Source organism: Salmo salar, chromosome ssa11 (assembly GCF_905237065.1).
Source record: "Salmo salar chromosome ssa11, Ssal_v3.1, whole genome shotgun sequence".
Taxonomy (NCBI): Eukaryota; Metazoa; Chordata; class Actinopteri; order Salmoniformes; family Salmonidae; genus Salmo; species Salmo salar.
In genome coordinates, this window is record NC_059452.1 from 35,807,260 (window position 1) to 35,829,873 (window position 22,614).

General features: G+C 44.0%; 1 protein-coding gene across 1 annotated transcript in view; it reads left to right on the forward strand.

The window, feature by feature from the left end:
* LOC106591568 (ADAMTS-like protein 3) overlaps positions 1–22,614 on the forward strand; it is a 282,134-nt gene that overhangs the window by 251,987 nt on the left and 7,533 nt on the right. Inside the window, exons 23-28 of the mRNA XM_045689441.1 lie at positions 5,653–5,887; positions 12,435–12,562; positions 13,653–13,781; positions 18,935–19,138; positions 20,244–20,417; positions 20,538–20,828. Of these exons, the coding sequence (XP_045545397.1) occupies positions 5,653–5,887; positions 12,435–12,562; positions 13,653–13,781; positions 18,935–19,138; positions 20,244–20,417; positions 20,538–20,828 (1,161 nt within the window). The remainder of the gene's footprint in view (positions 1–5,652; positions 5,888–12,434; positions 12,563–13,652; positions 13,782–18,934; positions 19,139–20,243; positions 20,418–20,537; positions 20,829–22,614) is intronic.

Sequence of the window (22,614 nt, forward strand, 5' to 3'; positions counted from 1 at the left end):
TGTCCCTGATTGAGAGCCATACCAGGCCAAAACAAAGAAATACAAAGCATAGAAAAAAGGACATAGAATGCCCACCCAAATCACACCCTACCAACCTAAATAGAGACATAAAAAAAGGCTCTCTCAGGTCAGGGCGTGACACTGATGTGCTTTTGGAATCTGAATACTTCCTATTTAGAAACATAAAAAATTTGTGTTTTTTCCCATTTTGTTTGATTTGGTTAAAAACCAAGATTAGCCCCCTCCTCTCAATGAAGCCTTTTTTTTGTCTGCCAAATGCAATCGTGAAGTAGTCAAGACTGTCGATAAAGGGTTTGGCTCCCGAGACCACTTGGAAATAAATCTTAATCACCAAAGCTTTATTCAAATGTAAAGTTTGAGAGGAGTAAAACAGTGAGCTGACATTCCCTTTTTATCTGTGCATTGTAGGCAGGCCCACAATATTTTAGCATGCAGGTCACGTTTTGGACGTAGGTAAAAACTCCTCCGTGATGTGGAAGACCTCCCTTAGGCCTACTATAACGAAGGCTGGTTCAACAGAAATGCCTGTCTTTTTTATCCTGATGGTTTTATGATATCATTACATTCTACATGTATTTATTGTTGTTGTTGTTTAAAAAATAACGTATTGCTTGTTTTTCGTTACATTTTATTACAACCAAACAAATTGGAATGATTCACCTTCCTGGTTTTATGGTGACAACGTTGGTTGTACGCTTGCAATGCAACTTCTGGAGATGTGTGAATGCGATCTTATCTGTTTGATGGTTCCGATTATGTTCGTAAAACTTAGGCCTATTTGGGAGCAGTATAACGGTGAGTGGACACTCTCCCTTTATTTATTTTGGATTTTAGTCCAGCTACTGTGAAAAGTTTGGATGTCCGTATAACCCTCCATAGTCGGCGTTGTTTTAATATTATATGGCCACAGGGCGACATTATGGTGCCTGTAAGTGTTACATAACCTATTTAAAACAAGTTATTGTTTGGTTTTGTTTAAAATTATATTAGAATTATGAATTATCTTTTTAGGCCTCTAGCTTATTGGCAATGTTTTTCATGTCCATGCTCAACCATAATGCAATTTACTGTAGGTCTAGCCTCTATATCACTGTGAATTCTATTGAAGCCATGCAATTACTGAGAACAATGTGGACTACAAATGGGTTCCAAAAAAAATTATCTCAAAATTAAAATTCAAGTATTATACGGTATTTTAAAGATACTCTACTCGTTAATCCAACCACATTGTCCGATTTCAAAAAGGCTTTACGGTGAAAGCAAAACATTAGATTATTTTAGGATAGCACCTTAGCAAAAAAAACAGCCATTTTCCAAGCACGGATAGCCGTCACAAAACCAGATATACAGCTACAATTAAGCACTAACCTTTGACAATCTTCATCAGATGACACTCCTAGGACATCATGTTAGACAATACATTCATTTTTTGTTCGATCAAGTTCATATTTATTTCCAAAAACCCAATTTCACATTGGCGCGTGACGTTCAGAAAATGTTTTCTCCCCATAACTGCCGGTGAATGGGCACATCAATTTACAGAAGAACTCCTTTATGCAACCACTTTGTCAGATTTCAAAATAACTCCCCATAACTGCCGGTGAATGGGCACATCAATTTACAGAAGAACTCCTTTATGCAACCACTTTGTCAGATTTCAAAATAACTTTACGGAAAAAGCACATTGTTCAATATACTGAGTACAGAACGTAGCCTTCAATGCTAAGCTATACAGTTAGCCTACAACAAATCTCTAAAAATATGTTCGAAATATTTTCTTACCTTTGCTGATCTTCGGCGGAATGCACTCAGAAGGGCTCCCACTTCCACAAGAAATGTTCATTTGTTCTGCAAAGTCCATCATTTATGTCCAAATACCTCCATTTTGTTGACCCATCCAGAACACTTTAAAATGCCATGAGGCGTGGACGCAAATCCATAGACGAAAAGTTCAAAAGTTCCATTATCGTTTGTAGAAACATGTCAAACGATGTTTACAATCAATCCTTTAGGGTATTTTTTAACGTAAAATTGCAATAATTTTCCAACCGGACAATAGGTATTCTTTCCAGAAGAAAAATAACGAACAGCGAACTCACGTGCACGCGCGTCACGAGACACCTGTCCTCAGACTGACCACTGATTTACTGAGCCACAATTTTCTGCCCGGTAACAGGTGACGGATGAAACCAGTTCCTAAAGATTGTTGACAGCCAATGGAAGCCTTAGGAGGTGCAACGTAAATCCTATGTCACTGTAGTTTCTCAAGGGATTCAAAAGAAGAACTACATTTCTAATTTCTCCCACTTCCTGATTAAATTCTTCTCAGGTTTTTGCCTGCCATATGAGTTCTGTTATACTCACAGACAGCATTCAAACAGTTTTAGAAACTTCAGAGTGTTTTCTATCCAAATCTACTAATACTATGCATATTCTATCTGGGCCAGAGCAGTAACCTGTTTAAATTGGGTACGTTTTTCATCCGGCCGTGAAAATACTGCCCCCTAGCCCCTTAAGCCTTAGCCTCACTCATCTATTTAAGGATTCACATGTTAGGCCATGTACTAAACAACCAAAGATTTCAAGACTAAAGGCTGGTTTATATTACGTCTATCAACAGTTGTCGCAGTAACATCATGAACATTCTATTGCTGTCTGACATCAAATTTGTCGTTGTCGAAAATAAACTCACAACAAGATCATTATTTACAAGTTAATGGCGAGCCAGTTACCGAAAATAGCTTAAGTGTGACAAAGTCAGTCGGCATTTTACCAGAGAATTTTTGAACTTGGACACTGTCTCGTTGGCCTAACGTTATATGCTAATTTGTCTTTGGTGCAGGTCAAGTTCTTCACATTACCGTCTCTGGTAAACACATACTATATCAAATAAAATCTATGTTTAATTGTCACATGCACAGAATACAGAATGTGTAGTGAAATGGTTACTTGGATAGTGGAAGTAACAATGTTTATTGCAACAACAGGGGCAAAGGTACAGCACAGCAGGCAGGTTCAGGGTCAGGTCAGTCAGAGGTCAGTAATCCAGAGTAGTGTGGCAAAGGTACAGGACAGCAGGCAGGCAGAAAAATTAGAAAACCGGAACTTGGACTAGACAGGAGCAATGGGAAAACCACTGGTAGGTTTGAACAAAGATAATGAACTGGCAACATACAAACAGAGAACACAGGTATAAATACACAGGGGATAATGGGGAAGATGGGCGACACCTGGAGGGGGGTGGAGACAAGCACAGACCGGTCAAACAGATAAGGGCGTGACACTTCTCCCTCTCTGTCACGGATGCCATGGTTGCCCTTAGTTTGAAGATGTAATCTGGAGACAGGTGTTTTATACAACAGCCTTCTGTGTGTTCTCTTTTTGACTCCCTCTGCATATTTGCAATCAAATGCCTGAATTTTCTCCATCTCCTTAGTTATCATGCACTAATTCCACCGGGCATTCTACTGATTTCAAGACTTGGTCCTTCAGAAAGTGGAGGGCAACACTTTTGCAGTTCTACTACGTGATATCTTTCATAAAAGCCATGTTAGAAAGGATTACCTACACATGCTGACCAGCTTATGTTATGGACAAAAGCGTGCTACATGGCAGACCAATCCAAACTCATCTTTCGGCATGTCCAGCCCATCCATTATCTCAGCCAATCATGGCTATGAAGCTTCCTAGCTCATGAAGGTTTCTGGCTTTTTCCATGGCTAAACCAACTAGGCTCGTAATTTAACAATTGTATTTGTATTTAAAGATGGCATGCAAGTGTGTTATGGATCAAATCCCATTAACGGGATCGATTTGACAACATCCGGTGAAACTGCAGAGCGCGAAGTTCAAAAATAATTATTACAAATATTTAACTTTCATACATTCACAAGTGCAATACACCAAATTAAAGCCTGACTTCTTGTTAATCTAGCCACCGTGTCAGATTTCAAAAAGGCTTTACGGCGAAAGCAAACCATGCTACTATCTGAGGACAGCACCCCATCAAACAAACACATGACAATCATAATTCAACCCGCCAGGTGCGACACAAAACTCAGAAATAACGATATAATTCATGCCTTACCTTTGAAGATCTTCTTCTGTTGGCACTCCAATATGTCCCATAAACATCATAAATGGTTCTTTTGTTCGATTAATTCCGTCATTATATCTCCAAAATGTCCATTTATTTGGCACCTTTTATTCAGAAAAACACCGGTTCCAACTCATGCAACATGACTACAGAATATCTAATAAGTTACCTGTAATCTTGATCCAAACATTTCAAACAACTTTCCTAATCAAACTTTAGGTATTTTTTTACGTAAATAATCGATCAAATTTAAGATGGGATAAACTGTGTTCAATACAGGACGAAAACAAAGTGGAGTGAGTTTTCAGGTCGCACGCCCCAACAACAACAGTACACTAGACCCTCATTCTGAACAGCAATACTTCATCATTCCTCAAAAGAAAAACATCAACCAATTTCTAAAGACTGTTGACATCCAGTGAAAGCGATAGGAACTGCAAGCAAGTGCCTTAGAAATCTAGATCCACATAGAAAACCCATTGAAAACAGTCACCTCAACAACAACAAAAATTCCCGGGATGGTTTGTCCTCTGGGTTTTGCCTGCCAAATAAGTTCTGTTATACTCACATACATAATTTTAACAGTTTTAGAAACTTTAGAGTGTTTTCTATCCATATAGATATCCATATGCATATCCTAGCTTTTGGGCCTGAGTAGCAGGTAGTTTACTTTGGGCACACTTTTCATCCGGACGTGAAAATACCACCCCCTAGCCCAAAGAGGTTTTAAGAAGGCATGTCTGCCCAAAAACTTATTTAGATTTTTTTTAATGTTACGTTCAAATGCCTCTCCTGTGAAGTAGTGATGTGTAACATATGCCTAGTTTCCTGAAATGAGTCACATATTTTGCCATGGAGCACATTCTGATTGGTTAGTGAGGGGCCAAGCCTCGAGACACCCACGACTAATTTATTCATCGAAACCCAGCCCCTTTCGCGCCAACAAGTGTCCCGAGAATTGTGATAGTGAAAATAGCAAAACTATTTCTGACACACCCCTGAACCTATAGCACTACCCACTGCGTTTAGATTTACCATTGCGTTGGGTTTGTTAAAATAGAGCCCAGATTGTCAGGGTAGGGCAGTAAAGGAATACAAGAAACAGGATTGCGTATTCAAATGAAACATTTGCAGGCACTATATGGTGTTAGAGTTCATTTTAAAAAGTGGGTATTTATAGGACAGATACTTTCATAGCTAAATAAAAAAGACAAGTTATTTATGTTCACTTTATATACAGGAATGAAACACACAACTCATCTATGACATTGCTAGTGCATCAAATGTGTTTTTATCAACGTTGTGGGGTCAATTCCTTTTCAATTCAGTCAATTATTTTTCAATTCAGTCAATTCCTTTTCAATTCAGGAAGAAAAACATAAAATTCTAATTCCAAATGTTCCTCATAGAGCATCAAGAAAATGTGGAATGTCAGTTTACTTCCTGAAACTAATTAATGGAAATGGAACTGACCCCTACTGTAGTTATTCTTTCCTCTGCAACATACAATGTGATACGATCTCAAATCTCAATAGACCGGACACCAAACTCGTCAGAGTGGTCGGCTAGTAGCTTCAGGAGACCAGTGATCATCCGACAGAGGCAGAACCCCCTGATGACCTTCCAGAGGAGTCTGAACATCAGTGTTGGCCAGACAGCCTTCCTGACCAACGCCACGCAGCAGCTGTACCTGCTCTGCCCCACAGAGGGCATCCCGCAGCCCCAAATCACCTGGACCAAGGACGGAGTAGAGCTACAACTAACTGACAGGTAACACATACAGTAATACACAAATACACACATGCATACTGTCACACACACACACACACACACACACACACACACACACACACACACACACACACACACACACACACACACACACACACACACACACACACACACACACACACACACACACTCACACATAAATAAGACATGCCCATTAGCTTTATGTTATCCATTCTCACTCCTCTTTCCATAATATAGAGCAGCAGCCCTCTGAACTATGTGGGGTATAGCTCAGGCCTGCTGGGCTTGGCTTGGCTTTGCCCTGGAGAGAATACTGATTGTAGCTATGCAGGATCCCTGTGAGAAGCTATGGAAACTGTTACTCATATATCAGAGAAAGGAGAAAGGACTCGGAGCCCGCTGTGAATGTTTTGTGTTCCGAGTCCGCCTCAGATCATGGTGTGAAATTTACAATTTCACCTTCCGGACCCTGTTACTAAGTCTCACTCCTCGTCCTCAAGTCTTCCTTCTCCTCCTCAAGTCTTCCTCCCCCTCTTCAAATCTTCCTCCCTACTGATGTTTTCTTCCTCCTTTTCCCCATACTCATCCTCCTCTTCCTCACATCTTGTATATCACCCTCCCTCCTCCTCTTCCTCACGTCTTGTATATACCCCCTTCTCTTCCTCACATCTTGTATATCACCCCCTCCTCTTCCTCACATCTTGTGTATCCCCCTCCTCCTCTTCCTCACATATTGTATATCCCCCTCCTCCTCTTCCTCCTACTCTCCTCATGGATCTCCCATGGAGCTGGAGCAGCACTCACTGTTTTACAGGGTCAGCTCAGAACTTGGCTGGAGAAGGGAGAGAGTTTAGAGAAAGGGGATAGAGAGGTGAGAGAGGGAGAGTAAAGGGAAGGGAAGAAAACGGCTAGAGAGAGGGAAGAGAGGTGGAGGAGAGGGGAAAATAGAAGAAAAGAAAAGAGGGGAAGGAAAGAGGAGAGAGGGGAAGGAAAGAGGAGAGAGGGGAAGGAAAGAGGAGAGAGAGGGGAAGGAAAGAGGAGAGAGAGGGGAAGGGAAGAGGAGAGAGAGGGGAAGGAAAGAGGAGAGAGAGGGGAAGGAAAGAGGAGAGAGAGGGGAAGGAAAGAGGAGAGAGAGGGGAAGGAAAGAGGAGAGAGAGGAGAGAGAGGGGAAGGAAAGAGGAGAGAGAGGGGAAGGAAAGAGGAGAGAGAGGGGAAGGAAAGATGAGAGAGAGGGGAAGGAAAGAAAGAGGAGAGAGAGGGGAGGGAAGGAAAGAGGAGAGAGAGGGGAAGGAAAGAGGAGAGAGAGGAGAGAGAGGGGAAGGAAAGAGGAGAGAGAGGGGAAGGAAAGAGGAGAGAGAGGGGAAGGAAAGATGAGAGAGAGGGGAAGGAAAGAAAGAGGAGAGAGAGGGGAGGGAAGGAAAGAGGAGAGAGAGGGGAGGGAAGGAAAGAGGAGAGAGAGGGGAGGGAAGGAAAGAGGAGAGAGAGGGGAGGGAAGGAAAGAGGAGAGGGAAGGGAAGGAGAGGAGAGAGAAGGGAAGGAGAGGAGAGAGAAGGGAAGGAGAGGGAAGGCAGCATAAAATTGGACAGAGAGGAGCGGAAAGGCGAAAAAGAAAAAGTGAAAGGGTGAAGGGTAATGGGAAAGGGCAGGGGAAACGGAGGGGAAAATGGACAGTTGATTGACATTCACAGGGCCCAGGGCTGAGGCGTGAAGCTGTGTGTTCTCCCAGTTCCGTGTGAGTATGGAGACGGTTGCCCTTCACTTGCTCTTATCAAAGTGATGTGGTCTTGGAACCAACGTGTTGTGATAGCAGGCAGCGGACCGCCTGCTGTGTACTGGAACCCGTTTGACCTCTCTAAAGACTTGGATAGATTTGAAGTGGAAATTCAGTAACTCTTACAAGACAACGGAAATTGCTATAATTAAAACCAATGTGTTTCGGCCTTTCACCTTCATCAGGGTTTTTCAACAGATTTGCCAGGCCTCATGTTCATTCAATGAGGGGAAAGATGTTTGTTTTAGGTTGCTTACCTGCTTTTTAAACCTGTAGTAGAGAAATAAAAAGAATATGTTTTATGTTTGGTGTTTGATGTGTATGTATGCCAGTGTGGAGCCGAAGACACATTTCCACATTTGGACTTGCTTCCTTTTGGTGGTGCAATGCCCTGAATGATGGCATGCCAGGGCAGTCTTTCCTTCATAGAAGTTGCTAAGCCCGACCTGACACCAGTGTCTCGCCAGATGATATCCATAATGTCTCATTTGGTCTTCTGGGAGGTCTTGGTCCATGACATGAGGGGACCCACAGTATAAATGTACTGGCAGCCAGCTCAGGATGTCTGTGACAATGTCCAGCAAATCTCAGCCTTCTGACCTTTATCTGGAAAATCCAGACAATTAAGTTGTTTGTGGTCCAAATGTAATCATGTGATTGTGATTGGTCAGACATTGGTTGGTCCATGGTATTTAGTCTCATATTCTCACGTTATGCATATACTGAACATATGGATAAAAGTGTAAACGACTGTAGAGTATTATATCAACCCGTCTACTGGCATGTCTACTATAGATATTCTACTGCATGTGTTTAGCAGGTTTTACATGATAGGTACAGTACTGGCCGTAGGACCGCTGCTAGCCACAATTCTATTTTTCCAGGGATGTGGTCTGAGAGAGTACATTTTCCATGCTCTAATGGTTTATACGTTCCCCTCTAGATCCACTGACTCCATGTTATAAAGTAGAAAATCATTTTCCCCCCATTTACTACATATAGCAGAGTAAGTCTGATACTTGGATTATCTAAATAAAAGTTCAGACAATATGTTAGGCACAGATCTAGGATCAGCGTACCCTCCCTTAAGCCTCACCTTAACCATAATGGGGGGACAAACACAAAACTGATCTTGGATCAATGTCAAGGGGGCAACTACATTTTACTACAGAGTAGAAAGACCTCAGTTTTGAGGTTTCACCCCCTAATGGTTATGGTTAGGCTTCGGGAAGGGTAAACTGATCCTAGATCTGTGCATAAGGGTAACTTCTAGCCTGTGAGTGGTGACCAAGCAGAAGTCTGATGAAGTAGGATGTGGGTGGGAGTAGCTCTGTGTACATTCCCACATGGTCTAAATGGGATCTAACAGAGAGCTTATAGCCCCATAGAGATCCATAAACCACTGCATGGCTTTAGCAGCCCCCAGCCTCCCCTAGTCACACACCCATATACACAAACCCTGTTTTCTGTCCCCAGACCCAGATCCTGCCTCTCTCCCCCAGCCCATAACCCCAGACCCAGATCCTGCCTCTCTCCCCCAGCCCATAACCCCAGACACAGATCCTGCCTCTCTCCCCCAGCCCATAACCCCAGACACAGATCCTGCTTCTCTCCCCCAGCCCATAACCCCAGATCCTGCCTCTCTCCCCCAGCCCATAACCCCAGACACAGATCCTGCCTTTTCCCCCAGACCAAGACCCTGCCCCAGCCACAGTCCCTGTGTTCCCAATCCCAGCCCTTGCCCTCTCCCCACAGCAACACTCCATATAAACAGTCCCTGTCCACTTCCCCCAGCCCCTCTCCCCCATGCCCTTTTACCCCAGTCTCAAAGGAAGGCGACTTCATGAGTCCATAAACAGTATCTCCCTCTCTCCAGTCCCCACAAGCTGTTTTGACCCAAGCTTTCCCTGCCTGGTGGTTCCGGTAATCTCTTAAATCTGTTATTGGAGTGTTTGAACCTGGGCCAATATTCATAGTGCCTCCATGCAGAAGTGCTGATCTAAGATCAGGTCTTCCCTGTCCATGAAATTATATTCCTTATGATCTAAAATGCTAAACTGAATCTTGATCAGCAGTCCTACTGTGAGATGGTTTATGAATACGGCCCAGGAATCAAGTAGACGTTGTGTTGCTCCTCTGTCCTGGATTGGTGGTGTTTGTTCCAGCCAAGGGAAGCTCAGGCAGACTTATTGGCCTTGAGGAATAGTTGAGCGGCCGGAGAGGAAGGACAGCTCAGAGCATGGGAAGAGGACCAGTCCCTCCAGAGAGGAGAAAAAGAGACTGTCCAGAGAGGAAGTTTAGGGTTTAGGAAGCCCTCTTACCGAGATAGTGTGTGTGTGTGTGTCTGTCTGTCTGTATGTGTGTGTGTGTGTCTGTCTGTCTGTATGTGTGTCTGTGTGTTTGTCTGTGCCTGTGTGTGTGTCTGTCAGTCTGCGTGCAAGTGTGTATGCCCATGTGTCTACCAATCAAATGAGCAGGTCTGTGCATGCATGCAAGAAAGGGTGTGTGTCTGTCTGTCTGTGTGTCTGTCTGTGTGTCTGTCTGTGTGTCTGTCTGTCTGTCTGTCTGTCTGTCTGTCTGTCTGTCTGTCTGTCTGTCTGTCTGTCTGTCTGTCTGTCTGTCCCTGTGTGTGTGTCTGTCTGTCTGTCTGTCCCTGTGTGTGTGTCTGTCTGTCTGTCTGTCCCTGTGTGTGTGTCTGTCTGTCTGTCTGTCTGTGCCTGTGTGTGTGTGTGTCTGTCTGTCTGTCTGTCTGTGCCTGTGTGTGTGTCTGTCTGTCTGTCTGTCTGTCTGTCTGTGCCTGTGTGTGTGTCTGTCTGTCTGTCTGTCTGTCTGTGCCTGTGTGTGTGTGTCTGTCTGTCTGTCTGTGCCTGTGTGTGTGTGTCTGTCTGTCTGTCTGTCTGTGTGTGTGTCTGTCTGTCTGTCTGTCTGTCTGTCTGTCTGTCTGTGCCTGTGTGTGTGTCTGTCTGTCTGTCTGTCTGTCTGTCTGTGCCTGTGTGTGTGTCTGTCTGTCTGTCTGTGCCTGTGTGTGTGTCTGTCTGTCTGTCTGTGCCTGTGTGTGTGTCTGTCAGTCTGCGTGCAAGTGTGTATGCCCATGTGTCTACCAATCAAATGAGCAGGTCTGTGCATGCATGCAAGAAAGGACGTGTGTGTGTGTGTGTGTGTGTGTGTGTGTGATCGAGACTTTAAAACACATACAAAACACGCCAATCATAACAATCTCCCACTAATCACACAGATCAACATCTCACTGAAACAAAACCTAGGCATCCCAAATGGCACTCCATTCCCTTTGTAGTGCACTACTTTTGACCAGGGCCCATAGGGTAATAGAGTGCCATTTGGGATGCGTACATTAACTCAGTGAAAATATGAAAGAGAGGTTCAGCATCATTAAAGGAAATTAGATCTTTAATCGGCTGATTAATTTGATTAGACTAGATCAGGACTAATAGCATCTGCACACACACACACACACACACACACACACAATTACATACACACACACGTAGCTGTTGTCTTAACTGGGGTTTGACCCAGCCTGAGACAGTTTGTTTGTAATAGTTTTATGTCATGTGACTGCTGAGAGATTATAGGCTGTACAGTTCTAGACTCTGGTCATGTGACTGATGAGAGATCATTGGCTGTACAGTACTAGACTCTGGTCATGTGACTGATGAGAGATCATAGGCTGTACAGTTCTAGACTCTGGTCATGTGACTGCTGAGAGATCATACAGTAGGTATACAGTTCTAGACTCTGGTCATGTGACTGCTGAGAGATCATACAGTAGGTATACAGTTCTAGACTCTGGTCATGTGACTGCTGAGAGATCATACAGTAGGTATACAGTTCTAGGCTCTGGTCATGTGACTGCTGAGAGATCATACAGTAGGTATACAGTTCTAGACTCTGGTCATGTGACTGCTGAGAGATCATACAGTAGGTATACAGTTCTAGACTCTGGTCATGTGACTGCTGAGAGATCATACAGTAGATATTTACAGTTCTAGACTCTGGTCATGTGACTGCTGAGACATCATACAGTAGATATTTACAGTTCTAGACTCTGGTCATGTGACTGCTGAGAGATCATACAGTAGATATTTACAGTTCTAGACTCTGGTCAAGTGACTGCTGAGAGATCATACAGTAGGTATACAGTTCTAGACTCTGGTCATGTGACTGCTGAGAGATCATACAGTAGGTATACAGTTCTAGACTCTGGTCATGTGACTGCTGAGAGATCATACAGTAGATATTTACAGTTCTAGACTCTGGTCATGTGACTGCTGAGAGATCATACAGTAGATATTTACAGTTCTAGACTCTGGTCATGTGACTGCTGAGAGATCATACAGTAGGTATACAGTTATAGACTCTGGTCATGTGACTGCTGAGAGATCATACAGTAGGTGTACAGTTCTAGACTCTGGCTTTGTGGATAAGATGGTAATCACTAGACAGCCCTGCCACAAAAGTCAAGAATAGTGAATTATTTAAAACAAACTTGTATTGCCAAGCTATCTGTAGTGTTTCAGCTATCTGTAGTACATCAATTATGATGTATAACATGTTAACGTGAATTCTGATGTATAACATGTTAACATGAATTCTGATGTATAACATGTTAACATGAATTCTTATATATAACATTTTTTATATACCACATTATGTGTATAATCAATTTCCATACAATCAATTTCCTGCACACCAAAAAAGTGTATAGTATTTTATTGTATCATATGGTGATGACTGTGGTTGAGATACATGTCTTGTGTTCCTTTGCTGCTGCAGGGTACACTGGGATATCTCTGGAGGACTGCATATCTCTAGTCCTGGGCCGGGGGACAGAGGAGTGTACAGGTGCACAGCCTCAAACACCCACGGTTCAGCCTCAGAGACTACACAGCTGCTGTTAGCTGGTGAGTACCCAGTCAACTGGGTTATATATGGGAGGCAGGTAGCCTAGCAGTTAGAGCGTTGGGCCAGTAACCGAAAGGTCGCTGGTTTGAATACCCGAGCCTACAAGGTGAAAAATATGCCAATGTGCCCTTGAGCAAGGCACTTAAACCTAATTTGCTCCAGGTGCACCGTACTACTATGGCTGACCCTGTAAAACAACACATTTCACTGCACCTATCTGGTGTATATGACAATTCAACGTGTTATTATATTCATTAGTGCACCCCAGCCCCAAGGTTCGCCAAAGTATACGTCGTCTGGTCTTTGGCGTCCCAACGCAAATAGCGTAGTCGGCAATACATTCCTAACCCTCCGCGACTATGGAGCCGGGAAACAAAGGGGGGAAATATGCGTACTAGTCTTAATAAAACCTCATTTCCACCATCATGTGTTCAGCCAATCAGGTTGCAGCGGCCTGCTGTACGCAGCGTCCAGAAGTAGCTAGCCTCCCTAGCATGGTGGTGGAAATGGGTTTTATTAAGACACTGCTCATAGTTTTCTAGCAGCCCCCCATTAAATGTAGTTCAGGAGGAAACAAAATGCTTTTGTAGCCTGATAGGAGGATGTTTTATTTTATGAACCAGTCGCCGGGCGACATGAGTGTATTACCGGCTGGGTTGATTGCGTCGACACCTAGAGATAGTACACAACGCCTCTAGGGGTCTCAGCGCTAGGGCACACCGTAGGAAACGGAAAATGAAAACAAGCGTTTCTTATTGGTCAAGTTCAGGTAGTCCCTCCTGTTTTCAGTCAGTTTGCTTCCGTTTAGTTCCTAGTGAATACGAACATGTCTCAGGTCTGATAAGCATTATAAGCATGCAAATGATGAAATGCTCCAAGAGGAAATTCTCATGTATTCATAGTATGTACACTATTTATAAATCATTTATTAATACTTATTAATGAAAGTTATTATAAAATGTTACTCAGCCCAGAGACACAAATTAAGTGCAAATGGTAATTTATATTTCTGAGAAAACAGTAGTTACACGGGAGGGGGGATAAATGAGCCACTTGGAAACATTTGTAGTTGTTGTCTGTTTTTCACAGAGCCCCCTGTGATAGCTGTGTCTTGGAGGAACGTATCGGACAAGGAGGTCCCCAGTCTAAGGGCTGTGGTTGGGGGACGGGTCAGCCTACGCCCTGGGGCTAACCTAACTCTAGACTGCCCCGTCACAGGTAGGCCTCCCCATAGCAATTAAATCCCATACACTCTTAGGAAAAAGGCTTTCTAAAGGCTTCTACAACTGGCCCCATAGGAGAACACTTTCTGATTCCAGGTAGAACTTTTTGGGGTTCCATGTAGACCCTCTGTGTAAAATGTTCTACATGGAAATCAAAAGGGTTCTACCTGAAATCAAAAAGGGTTCTTCAAAGGGTGCTTCTACATCTGCATTGCTTGCTGTTTGGGGTTTTAGGCTGGGTTTCTGTACAGCACTTTGTGACATTGACTGATGTTAAAAGGGCTTTCTAAATACATTTGATTGATTGAGATGCTCTACATGGAACCAAAATGATTCTTCAAACGGTTCTCCTATGGGGACAGCCAAAGAACCCTTTTAGGTTCTAGATATCACCTTTTTTTCTAAGAGTGTAGAATGGATCATGCCATAGTGATTATAATTATGTGGATCTCATCTGGACAGACAGTCCCTCCATTTTGTGGTTCACATTGTCAAGCTCCAAAATGATCTACCATGTGTTTAAATAGAATTTCAAGCAATAATAGATATCTGGTGTAAGGTAGCACATTCTGGCAGACATGATCAAGCTATGAAGTGGACATACAAGTTATTGTTTGAAATACAATTTCAACACAAGGTATCTATACAGCATATCTATACAATAATATCTATACAGCATATGTATAATGAAAATAGTAGGATATTTTGACCACTCTGGTCTTTGTCAGTTCTAGTTTTGGCTGCTCTTCGGTAGTAATATACTGTGGTTAACACAAATGAATGTCAGCCTAGTCCTACTGCGATCTAATACGCCAACATGGGTTTTATATATCCATATGGTTATGTGGCAGATCATAGCTACGGTGTAGACACACAGAAAGACACAGTTAGCTGAAAAGTGAATGGTGTGGAAAGCCACCATGCCAGTCAGGGCTCTAGCGGTCGACACATGGATTTAAACTTCCTGGTTCAGTTACAGCTGTAATGATGTGTATAAAATGAGAGCAGAGCTTTGATTGAGAAGTCATGCTTGTGATGAGGCTTGGCAGTTGGCTACAGCATCATGCAATATGTTGTTGAAAATGATCCCTTTTAGCATGTTTAGCTAGAGAGGTTTGTCATTTATGATCTGAAGTGGTATTAGACCAGAGCCCTATCTGACCCCCTATTCCCCATGTAGTGCACTACTTCTGAATCCATATAGGGCACTCGATTTGACCACAGCCCTATCTGACACCCACATAGGGCTGTGGTGCACTATGGGACATTGGGGGATAGGCCGGGGTGTTATTGGAGACAGCCAATAACCTTGACCAACCATACTATAGTTTGGGTTGAATCTTCCCAGGTTGCCTCCTAAATGCCACCCTATTCCCTTTATAGCACCCAGCTTTTAACCAGGGCCTATAGGGTAGTGCACTATATAGAGAATAGGGAGCCATTTGGAATGTGCCTCCAGCCTCATCATCACCTTAGTGAGAACCGCCTGAGATGAAAGGACATGTTATTTAAGTGTCATTTATTTTGGCCTTACACCTTTACAGAAACACACACACACACACACACACACACACACACACACACACACACACACACACACACACACACACACACACACACACACACACACACACACACACACACACCTCTCTCTCATCCCATTCAATCACTGGTGATTAAAGCAGCTGTGTGTGTGTGTGTGTGTGTGTGGGTGTGTGTGTGTGTGTGTGTGTGTGTGTGTGTGTGTGTGTGTGTGTGTGTGTGTGTGTGTGTGTGTGTGTGTGTGTGTGTTTATGTAAAGGTGTAAGGCCAGAACAAATGTGACATAAATAACATGTCCTTTCATCTCAGTGAAGTGAGAAGTGGAGAGAGAAAGAGGGAGATGAGGGGAGAGAGAAAGAGAAAGGTATTTCAAGGCAATGTAAAGAGATACTGTCTTTTATTTGTTACTTAGGGTTGTGGAGAGACGTCTGGCAGCAGTTGGCTTCCCTCCAAGACACACACACACACACACACACACACACACACACACACACACACACACACACACACACACACACACACACACACACACACACACACACACACACACCCCTGTAGGATCAACGCTATTAGATCTTATAAACCATCCTGATTGCAGAAGGTAATTTAATCTGTATCAGAGATGTCAGAGAGATCCTGAGAAACAATCACTGGACCTTCACACACACCATTTTAACTTGTCAGTATATTCAATATTGGATTCATCTCCAGTGAGTTTTGTGTACATGCATTTCTCATAAGAAAAAACACATATTTGTATTTGTATTGATTATGGATCCCCATTAGCTACTGCCAAAGCAGCAGCTACTCTTCCTGGGGTCCAGCAAAATTAAGGCAGTTTATACAATTTAAAAAATATTACAATACATTCACAGATTTCACAACACACTGTGTGCCCTCCGCCCCCTACTCCACCTCTACCACATATCTACAGTACTAAATTCATGTGTATGTATAGTGCGTATGTTATTGTGTATGCGTGTGTGTGTGCATGTGTCTGTGCCAGTGTTTCTGTTACTTCACAGTCCCCACTGTTCCATAAGGTGTTTTTTATCTGTTTTTTAAATCAAATTTTACTGCTTGCGTCAGTTACTTGATGTGGAATAGAGTTCCGTGTTGTCATGGCTCTATGTAGTACTGTGTGCCTCCCATAGTCTGTTCTGGACTTGGGGACTGTGAAGAGACCTCTTGTGGCATGTATTGTGGGGTATGCATGGGTGTCTGAGCTGTGTGCCAGTACTTTAGACAGACAGCTCGGTGCATTCAACATGTCCATACCTCTCATAAAAAAAAGTAGTGATGAAGTCAATCTCTCCTCCACTTTGAGCCAGGAGAGATTGACATGCATGTTATTAATATTATCTCTCTGTGTACATCCAAGGGCCAACCGTGCTGCCCTGTTCGGAGCCAATTGCAATTTTCCTAAGTTATGTTTTGTGGCACCTGACCACACGACTGGACAGTGGTCAAGGTGCGACAAAACTAGGGCCTGTAGGACCTGCCTTGTTGATAGTGTTGTTAAGAAGGCAGAGCATCGCTTTATTATAGACAGAGTTCTCCCCATCTTAGCACCTACTGCATCAATATGTTTTGACCATGACAGTTTACAATCTAGGGTTACTCCAAGCAGTTTTGTCATCTCAACTTGCTCAATTTCCACATTATATGTCTATGTATGCTGATAATTATACGTGGGTCTAATCCTGGATGCTGATTGGTTAAAACAGCTTTCCAGCCAGTGTCTATTCCACAAATTACCACCAGCTAAGGCTATGACGTTGAAATGTTTATTTACTGTTCAAACTCACTACACAGTCCACTGTCTTATCAGCCCAGCCAGGCAATTTATAAACTCTATCTCTACTGTGAAAAAGCATGTAGACATTATCTCCCCTTTCTTTTAGACTAGCAATATATCCTGCCAATATATCCTGCAAACACCGGCTTCTCAGGCATTATCACTTAAATGACAGTTGGTACGTGGTATTGGTTAGTTAGTTGAATGGAGGTGATACAACATGTGGTAGAGACCATTCTCAACACATGAACCAGAAGAGGTCACAGGAGCAGATATGGGGTACTGCTCAGTGGAGGCTGGTGGGAGGAGCTATAGGAGTACGGGCTCATAGTAATGGCTTGAATAAATGGAACGCTATCAAACACACCAAATATATGGAAATTCCATTCCAGCCATTACAATGAGCCCATCTTTATGCTATAGGAAGCACATATTCCTATCGCGTGAAGATGGCGACCTCCATGTACTCACCACAAATGACTAATTTGCTAAATTTGCCATATTGTACAATGCTTTCCATTACACATGTTTTGTATTGGCATTGGCACAGTAAACATGATCCCAGTTCTAACTCCAAAGATGGCGGCAGTTAGAAAAAACTAAACAAGTAGATTGTTGTAACGATCGTCGTCGGGTGATGAGGAAGCGGACCAAAACGCAGCTGGGAGCGAACACATGTTTATTCTTTACACTGAAATAAACACGTACACAAAACCAAGAAAATGCCGATACGTTAACTGCTCAAAAACAAAGAGACAACACCCCACAAACAGCGTGGGGGAAAAAGGAACTTAAATGTGATCCCAATCAGAGACAACTAGCGACAGCTGTCTCTGATTGGGAATCGACAGAACCCAACATAGAAATAAACACCTAGAGCTAACACAAGGCTATAACGCCAACATAGAAAACAAACCAAGGAAAAATACCCAACATGACACACCCTGACCCAAAATACCCGAGTTCACCTGGTCAGGGCGTGACAATTGTGATGATTTACTGGCACATTGGACCATGTCGCGCGCCGTAGTTTAAGAACTCTCTGGGTAGTGCTAAAAACAATGACTTCATATCTGAATTCCTCCATCTTTATGCACCTTCGCCATTGAAATGGAATTGACCCCCGTCCCTGATTCATAGATTGACTATGTGAGACAAAACAGAATGAGCTTGTCTAGTAACAGTCTGGCCGTGGCTGCTCAGACCCAATAGCAATACGTTTGAATAACTGTAGCCAAGTACAAGCCAATAGGCACATGCTGTACAGGGCTGCGTCCCAAACGGTAACCGATTCTCTATATAGTGCACTCATTTTGACCAGGGCCCATATGGAAATAGTGCACTGCATAAGGAATAGGGTGCCATTTGGGACTAAACTGCATGTGTGTGTCTGAAGGGAGTGGTCAAGACGTAAGGATTGGCATCCAGTGGTCTGATTTGTCCTAGTGATCTGTAATAACCAGTCTCAAGTAGTCTAATCAGTCTCTCTGTCATCAGGGCGTTCATCTATGTTGGACATTCTAAGTGTTTTTGTATTTGTTTAAAGTTAAGTATTCTGTGATTTGTGGGATGTCTGAATCAGTTATCCTCAGTCTTGTCTCTTACACTAGTGCTCTCTGTCTGTCTGTCTGCTTCTCTCGCTCTGTCTGTCTGTCTCTCTCTCTCTCTCTCTCTCTCTCTCTCTCTCTCTCTCTCCACCTCTCTCTCTCTGTCTCTCTCTCTCTCTCTCTCTCTCTCTCTCTCTCTCTCTCTCTCTCTCTCTCTCCACCGCTTCTCTCTCCCCCTCCTCTCCCCTCTCTCTCTACCAGGTGTGCCTCAGCCTACAGTAACTTGGCAGAGGAAGGAGGGTGTGTTAGATGTCAGCGTGGCGGTACCCCTGCCCTCTGGTTCTCTGTGGCTCCAAAACGTCACTCTCCAGAGCCAAGGCACCTACTCCTGCGTGGCTGCCAACCCCATAGGAAAATCCACTGCTTCCACTGTTCTCCATGTCACCGGAGGGTTCACACACACATGTGAGCGTGCATATACACACACGAGCATGTGTACTGTGTACACAGATTTACACACAAGTGCTGTGGCAGCCCCCCACACACGCGCGCGCGCACACACACACACAGCTGAGGTATAGGGCTGGCGCTGTGCTAGCTATCAGGGTGGTAAAATCCATCTCCTCTCAAATGTTAATCACACCTCATTGTGGCACGCACACACACACACACACACACACACACACACACACACACACACACACACGCTACCCTGACCAAACCAGGGTGGTCCAAGAACGATTATCCTGAAATATTTGTCTAACACTCAGACATTCACTAAACATGCTCTGTTTCTGTACCGACCATGGTCTACATTTCTCCTCTTACATGATGTCTGTTACTCTGGAACATATCCTAACCTACTGTAAACCTCCACACAACATGATGATAACCTACTGTAAACCTCCAAACAACATGATGACAACCACTGTAAACATCCATACAATGTGATGTTATCTTACTGTAAATCTCCATACAATATGATGATAACTTACTGTAAACCTCCATACACCATGATGACAACCACTGTAAACATCCATACAATGTGATGTTATCTTACTGTAAACCTCCAAACAACATGATGACAACCACTGTAAACATCCATACAATGTGATGTTATCTTACTGTAAACCTCCATACAATATGATGTTATCTTACTGTAAACCTCCAAACAACATGATGACAACCTACTGTAAACCTCCATACAATGTTATGTTATCTTACTGTAAACCTCCACACAACATGATGACAACCTACTGTAAACCTCCATACAATGTGATGTTATCTTACTGTAAACCTCCATACAACATGATGATAACCTACTGTAAACCTCCATATACCATGATGATATGTTGAATCTTACCAGGACTAATACAGAAATGAGACGAGGGATTAATCAAACTATGACAACACTTGAAGCCTGTCCTGAAGGCCCTAGTTAGAACATGGTAGGGGAGGAGGACAGAAACATTCTGCCATATTGTTTAGATTTGACTGTGGTTTCACTTTTCTTGCCCCAGTGAATTATTGATTGATGGATGGATTTATTTATTAATTAATTGATTAACAGGTCCAGCTCCAGACCCAGCTCCAGACTCAGCTCCAGACCCAGCTCCAGACTCAGCTCCAGGCAGAGCTTCTACAATGTCCCAGCAGTTCAAGGAGCTGAGTAGGAGGAGAGTCCTCATGGCTTCACGCATGGGAACCACTGTGACCATCAGACCTGGAGACATGCTACGCATAGGTACTGCACACACACTTACACAAGTATGAATGAATGCACACACACACACACACACACACACATACACACACACTGTATCAAGCCTTCATAATGACCAATGGCCTCCCTCTCTCCTTCCAGGATGCCCAGTGGTTCCAGACCATAGAGGGCCTGTCCGTTGGGACTACCAGAACCACACTCTGAAGGAGTCCACCTGGACCGGACCAGACCTTTCCCCAGGACAGAGGCTGGGTCCTGGGCAGGATCAGGGTCTGGGTCCTGGTCTGGGTCTTCAGTACCGTATACTGGTGGGAGGTCGTGTTCTGGAGGTGAACACGGTGCAGGGAAGGTTCTCCGGACACTACCGGTGCCAGACCCCCATCCACGACAACACACAGCTGCTGTCCGCTTGGATCCACGTCCATGCTGAAGGTGTGTGTGTGTATGTGTGTGTGTGCATGCCTGCGTGTGCGTTTTATGCACAACTTTCTGCTGGCCATAATTTTTAACATTTAATGAGACCCACTCCACAAAGTTCTCATAACGTTCCATGTAATTCATTGTAATTACAGGTATGTGTGCAGTCCGATGTTACACTGAACTGACGTGTGTGTGTGTGTGTGTGTGTGTGTGCATGTGTCTTAACTGGTGTGTCTATTCACTGACTTCTAATGCTCTTATTGTACATATCAACCCATTCCCTTTGTAGAGCTCCGTTAAGCTTCCCTTCTCCCTCCCCTTATGTCCTGTTCTTAATAACTGGATCAAACACACACATGATGGCTATTGTGCTGTCAGGTCCAACCTCACTTTCAGGCTTTGTCCCAAATGGCACCCTATTTCCTACATAGTGCACTATGTAGGGAATATTGTGTCATTTGGAACACAATCTCAGCCTCTCTGTGGATACAGCTGTTAGCTATCACCAGATCCCAATTAACATGGGAATTTGTACCACTCACAGTCATCAGAACATATCTTTCCTCTGAAGAATGTTTATAATTCAGGCATGAGGGAAGTGGAGGAGTATGACGAGAGAGAGAGAGAGAGAGAGCGAGACAGAGAGAGATGGAGAGACAGAGAGAGAGGGAGAGAGAGAGAGGGAGAGAGAGAGAGAAAGAAAGAATCCGGCAGGTCAATACAAGCAATGTCTCAGGCATGGTAGTGAACTTAAGCCCTAAACCATGTATCATTTTAAGCTGTGCCAAAACCTCTTGGACCCCATGTTGTTTCTAGTTAAAGTTCCCTTCTGTCCTTTCTGTGTCCTGAACCAGAGCGTTAGTGGGCTCTGGAAGAGCTTAGGCAGAGGGCTGGGACAATTATCAGTAGACTCAAAATATGCAGCAGCCCCAGGATACGTCCCAAATGGCACCCTTTTCCATAGTGCACTACTACCTGTAGGCCCTGGTCAAAAGTAGTGCACTATGAAGGGAATAGGGTTCCATTTGGGACAGGCCTGCAGAGTACTGTAGCTAGCTGTGCCTCAACCTTGTATTCGTCGTAATGGGAAGTATTTGAATGACAGTAATGTGATATTATTGAATGAAAATGATAGGCCCAGTGTTGGCCAAACCATAGTTTGTTTTACTGCTATGCTGTGGTATGAAGTCAAACTGGATAATGAGGATTTGGTTTGCTCCACTTGGTGTCGATGGGTCAGTGAGTGTGGTGGTGGATGTGGGGGTGGGTGGGTCAGTGAGTGTGGTGGTGAGTGTGGTGGTGGGTGGGTCAATGAGTGTGGTGGTGGGTGGGTCAATGTGTGTGGTGGTGGGTGGGTCAGTGAGTGTGGTGGTGGGTGTGGTGGTGGGTGGGTCAATGAGTGTGGTGTAGGGTGGGTCAATGTGTGTGGTGGTGGGTGGGTCAATGAGTGTGGTGGTGGGTGGGTCAATGTGTGTGGTGGTGGGTGGGTCAGTGAGTGTGGTGGTGGGTGGGTCAGTGAGTGTGGTGGTGAGTGTGGTGGTGAGTGGGTCAGTGAGTGTGGTGGTGAGTGGATCAGTGAGTGTGGTGGTGGGTGGGTCAGTGAGTGTGGTGGTGAGTGTGGTGGTGAGTGGGTCAGTGAGTGTGGTGGTGAGTGGGTCAGTGAGTGTGGTGGTGAGTGGGTCAATGTGTGTGGTGGTGGGTGGGTCAGTGAGTGTGGTGGTGGGTGGGTCAATGAGTGTGGTGGTGGGTGGGTCAATGTGTGTGGTGGTGGGTGGGTCAGTGAGTGTGGTGGTGGGTG